Raw genomic sequence first — 5,750 nt, 5'->3', positions numbered from 1 at the left:
TAAAGCGTCGACTATCCGATAAGCAATGCATGATCCTTTTCCTTGGATGCGACAAACCTCCCCACCTCTTACTTCCAATCCAATGGATCTTGGCACCACTCTCGAACCCCCCTCTTCTACCTCGTGATCAATACAACATGTGTATCACATAACAATAATGAATACATCATAAAGTCTCGATTGTCCGATAAGCAGTGGATGATCCTTTCTTGCGGGTGCGACAAACATCCATCCTTTTACATCTGATGCAACAGATCTTGGCATTAGTCTCGAACCCATAGCATATATCTCATGATTAATGCAAAAGACACTACTTTTTCAGGGGTGTGACCCCCACCCCTTCGCTGCCCATCCATCTTTCATACTTCCGATTCAACGGGTTTTGTTTCAGCGGTCTCAAACCCTGAATGTATATCTCATGATAAATGCAGGACGTGTGTTTTTTTATAAACAATTATCTTCATCATCTGCTAAACATCCCCTTTCCGGCGGGCGCGACAGAAACGGTTCTTACCTTTGATCCGATGGTGTGTAGGCACGCACGTGAGATGAACCTACGGCGTGGATCCAAAGTGGCATCCAACGGCGAGCAGTTCACGCGAGAGACTCCTCAAGGAAATTGCGCTTCCGGGCTGCAGCAAAGCACCACGACGTCGTCGTGAGAGCGAGCGTTCTCAACACACCACCAATTTCTCTCTCCGCCCTTGTCCTGCTCTCTCGTCTTTAAAGGCCGACGCCCCCTCCCTCTGTTTTCCTGCTTACCCGTCTCCGTCTCCGCCTCCACCCCTCTCCTCGCCTCGCCTCCACTGCGAGCGAACAAACCACCCTCCCAAAAGCCTCACGCGCCGTCCTCCTCCCCGCAACCCGGCGCACGCACGCACATGCCTTCCTCCGCTGCTCGTCCAACCCGCCCGCGCCGTGGCCTCTGAATCACGCCGCCATCTCCACCCAGATTCTTTCACCCCGGTCGTCGTTCCGTGTCACCGTCTTCTGTTTCCCGTTTTCCCAGCCAAGAGAATCGTCGCCCCCTGCCGCCGGGAAGCTTCGTCCAGTAGGGGCGGCGGCGACGGCTCTCCTGCATGGGACGCAAGGTTCGTTGCTTGCCTCGGCTCTTTTCCTCCCATGTTAGTACATTCGTTCTTTGCTTGCCCGGCCGGCTGGTGGCTGGCGGTTCGGTGATGCGCGTCGCGCTCCCGGCCGTGCCTTGCGCTTACGGTAGCCGTGGTCCTGGTTCCCCCGTGCTGGTTGCGTCCATGATCACGTCATCTCTAGATTTCGGGACGGTGTTTGCGTCTCTGCGCCCGCGTGCGAGCGTGTTCGGCTCGGCGAGGGCATGGGGTTTGGTTGGTACGGCCGCCGTGCCTGCCTTGGCTGCTCCAGCCTCCAGGTTTGGGTTGTCCGTGACTTGCTCGGAGCCCGTTGTCCTACCTGATGGGATGCGCGGCCCTTGTCCTTGTTGGATTGGGTGGGTCAGGGTGGTGCCTGAGATTTGCAGGACGCGATTCATGGGTTTGGTTTGGTCTCTAGGAAATGACTCGATTTGCTATGTTTGACTCTTCAGATTTGTAGGCTTGCTCCTAGGTGCAGTGCTTGTGAATTCGATAGCCTATTATCGTCAGGCTGATACATACGTCCTAGTTATGGTGCAGTGTTTAATTCGGACAAGTGATTATCTGGGAGATCCAATGTGTCATGACAGAGTTTTACTTGTTTTACAAAGCATTGTGATTCACAACTGTTAACACGATAAATCTTAAACATCACCAGCATTGCCTGTCTGATAATGTGGAAATGCAATTGGTGCGGCAAGTTGCAGTAACTGCTGGGTGATGTCAGTTCTGATGTGATGTCAATTGGTCTGGCTATATGCAGCTCAAAACATATAAGCCACTTCAAAAAAGCTCCTTTTTTTCTAATCAATCTTATCTGAGAGAGATGCCGCGAAGGTTACTCCAGGGCTTTACAATGCAGTTCATCCTAGTTGCAGTATTTATTTCTGCTTCAGTTGCTTGCTGTAGTAAGCAATGAATTAGTAATGCCGTGTACTTTACTGTTGCATATAGCACATTTCAGATGCTAGAGATATCATGCATGTAGATATGCATGTGAGCTCTGAAAGGGATGAAAATTTTCATGTGTTCACTTATTCATACAGAGCGCCATTTTGTTTCATGCTCCTAAATGCACAACCAACTTAGTTATTTATACTGACGATGAATACTTCTTATTGTATCAATTTATTTATACTGTATCAATTTGATGATCCTTGACAACTGACCTTTTTTTTCTTCCATATTGACAGATAGGGACACTTCAGTTAGAAGACATTGGTGATCACCATTTATCTGTAGAAGTTTCTCAAGCTTCGGATGATGACTCACCAGTATCCCCATGCATAAGAAGTGTGCACCAGGCAGAAATCCCCAATCTAGCCACAGACGATGAACGACGTCATCTCATGGCCAGCTCACTCCACAGTTGCAAGTTACATGTGTATGATTATCCTAGTGTTTCTGTACCAGTTGTATGGGGAAGCCATCCACCAAGTCAAGTTAACAAGGAAGAGATTAGAAGTGAAGGTAACTGGGCATATCTGGATCCTCATGCTGTGCTACCAGTAGATCAAATTGACTCTGCAAATAATCAAGTTTGTGATGAAACACCGGTTCAGTGTTTCACCCAAGAAAGCCGTGACCTCTTCACTGACAAGACAATGGTGGATCAAAGAGAAACAAAAAAAATTGCTTCACTGCATGGCTTATCTGCCTCCATTTGGACTGGTCTAGAAGAAGAATGCTTTCTTCTTGGGCTGCACATTTTTGGTAAAAATCTCAGCCTGGTGAGCAAGTTTATAGGGAGCAAGACTGTTGGGGAGGTGCTCTCCTACTACTATGGGAGGTTCTATAATGGAACTGCATATAAAAGATGGTCGCACCTTAGAAGGACAAGAACTACTAGATGCATTCTCGGGAGAAGCATTTTTACTGGTCGGCGACAACAGGAGCTTATATCTCGTTTGAAATTGAAAATATCCAAGGAGGTTCATGCTTCGTTAGTTGAGGTATGCATTTTGATACAATACGGATTTCAACCTCTTTCACAAGGGATACTGAAATGGTGCAAAATGAATCTCTTAGTGTTATTATAAGATTCTACTAGTCTAACTTGAGTTGCTTACCAAATTTGATAGTGCTTCCTATCATATGACATCTTAAATGTTGCTATGAATTTGGTGATTGAGATATTGAGGCAAATATGTTGCCTGCTGTAATAACATAAGAGAACAGCCAAATTTCAGCTTGATGCTTCACTAATTTATTAGCATGATTCGCTGATCATGATTGTGTGGCCATCTTTTTTCGCAAACCAAGTGTTGCCAATTAACGGATGATCGCATATTGTTTCATACATCACGGCTATATGAGCTGAATTACTTTTGCATATTTCAGGTTTTAAGGTCTTTGGGCTCTGACCTAACATCTTTAGAGGAATGTGTCTTCACTCTGAAATCCACCATTGGAGCAGAAACTTTTGTTGAGGTCGTTGGGATTGGTAAAGGGAAGCATGATTTGACTGGATTTGTTCAGGACACATCCAAAACAAACAAAGGTCTATCTGTTTCTGCCAACACACCTAAAGGCATAAATTGTTCCATGCTTGCTAGAGAAGAGATAGTCAACACCTTAACAGGTGATTCCAGGAGAAGTAAGGCGAAATTAAATGATCTGTTTTGGGAAGCTGTTTGGCCCCGTTTGCTTGCAAGAGGGTGGCACTCAGAGCAGCCAAAAGACGTCCGCACAACCAAGAATTGCCTTGTATATTTGGTGCCTGCTATCAAAAAATTCTCAAGAAGGAAGCTCACTAAAGGCACTCACTATTTCGATTCTATCACTGACGTCCTTAAAGAAGTGGCAGCAGACCCCACTCTTCTTCAGCTAGAGACAGATGGAATAGATAATGGTGCACCTGTTGATATAAATGGCCGGGCAACAGGCCAAGATGGTCCTTTGGATAGTGATCTGGAGCTTCCAATGTTCACTATAATTGATACTAGCTTGGTCCAAGGGGAAGCACCCTTCAAAGTGAGGGCTCTGAGAAGCTTACCTGCTGATGCAAATATTAGCTTTGGATGTACAGATCATTCAGATAATATGTCAAGTGACGGTTCCTCTCAGGAGCAACATAGTGATGGTAACTTGTCAGATGACCAGGAATGTCATGGACAAGTGACAGCTCCTGTTAATGACATTGAAATGGGATCAGTTTACAGTACAACCAAAGAATCGCTGGTGGATATGTTGGAAGCCATGAGGACTGCACCACAATCTGTCTTTCCAGTTAATGGCCATTCTTCCGATGATCAGCACTCAGGCATTTCTAGTGGTAATGGTGACAAAGCAGACTTGACATGCTGCTCTGTCCTTGGAAGGAAAACTGGGAGACTAGTGTATTTATCTCCAAAGCGCAGAAGATTTGCTAGGTACAGTAATGACCAGACCAGCCAACACAGCTTTTATTTACCAGATGGTGCTGATTTCGAGAAAAAGAAACTGAAGCCTTTATCCACTACATCAAAGCCAACTGTTATTGATCTTGGTGGTAGTTTCCAAACCAGAACACTGGCAGACTGTTCCATGATAACAGAGGTAGCGAAGCCTACTACCAACGGCAGATCGCTTGAGAAGCGGAATGTGGTGAATACAAATGAGGACAAGTCATCAGAAGGAAAGTTTGATGCAGTAGCCAGGACTAGCATGGGAGGGACTTTGCCAGACAATCATGATTGTTTGCAGAAAAATGAAGATCTAACTGTGGTGAATACAAATGAGGACAAGTCACCTTCCATTTCGAATAACGAGATAGTTCCTGATGTTTTGGAGGCGGCCGGAAAACATGATCTAACTGTTGAGACGAGCTCTCGGAGGCAGGGAACCAGAAATCGGCCTCCCACCGTAAGAGCTCTGGAAGCAGTTGCTCTTGGTCTCCTCGGAGGCACAAAGCGCAAGGGGGACGCAAGAAGCTTGATGGCAAGAAGGCCTCAGCGGGCTCGCAAGAACGAAGACTGAATGCGGGCATCTCCACTAGTAGTAGAGAGAAACCCATATATTTGGAGGCTGACGCACAGGATGAGCAGATTGTCTTGCATGGCTTGGATATGTGTAATAAAGTGTGAAAAAGAAAATGGCAGGGTTTTCTTTTTTTTTTTTGCGGGGAAAAAAAGAAAAAAACAGGGTTTTCAGGTGGTGGATTTCACAATCGACATGGGCCATCTGAAGCTGTCCTCGGTCCATTTCTTGTGGAGGAGCTCACTGTTCCCTCATCATGTTGGTGACACCTTGCTCTCCCTTTCTTTCTAGAAGCTCGGATGCGTGAGAAAGAATTTTACAATTTATATATTATTATTTCTGTTTAGTTTATAGAAGGGTTTCATGCCCAGCAAGCTGTGCAAACCCAAGTTGTAATAGAGAAGAAAGATGAACACCATGTTGTGCTTAATGATACCTTTGGTTGTTTTGTTTCCCTCTAAGTGAAGGCCTGTGGCTTTCAGTTTGGATGCGAAGGAGGTTTGGGTGTTTAGCTAGTTGTTTCCCGCATATGTTTTGCCTTTGCATTCGAGAGTTAAGTTAGACTAGTACTAGACTACTAGTTGATAAAAATGTTTAACTTTTGGTCAAAAAATCCATGTGCACAGCCTGCTACTGCTAGTAGTGCCATACTATATTTACTAAGCCGAGATTTGGATTTGTAAC

General features: G+C 45.6%; 1 protein-coding gene across 1 annotated transcript; it reads left to right on the top strand.

Moving 5' to 3' along the window:
* The first annotated feature begins 735 nt into the window (after window positions 1-735).
* Window positions 736-5,524, top strand: LOC123085836 (uncharacterized). Its single transcript, XM_044507540.1, has 3 exons — window positions 736-1,091; window positions 2,303-3,061; window positions 3,450-5,524. The coding sequence occupies exons 1-3, from the start codon at window positions 1,080-1,082 to the stop codon at window positions 5,064-5,066; spliced, it is 2,388 nt and encodes a 795-aa protein (XP_044363475.1). The 5' UTR covers window positions 736-1,079; the 3' UTR covers window positions 5,067-5,524.
* Window positions 5,525-5,750: the final 226 nt, after the last annotated feature.

This window comes from Triticum aestivum, chromosome 4A, assembly GCF_018294505.1.
Source record: "Triticum aestivum cultivar Chinese Spring chromosome 4A, IWGSC CS RefSeq v2.1, whole genome shotgun sequence".
Taxonomy (NCBI): Eukaryota; Viridiplantae; Streptophyta; class Magnoliopsida; order Poales; family Poaceae; genus Triticum; species Triticum aestivum.
The sequence above is the reverse complement of the archived record's forward strand: the minus strand, read 5'-3'. Positions and strand labels throughout refer to the sequence as shown.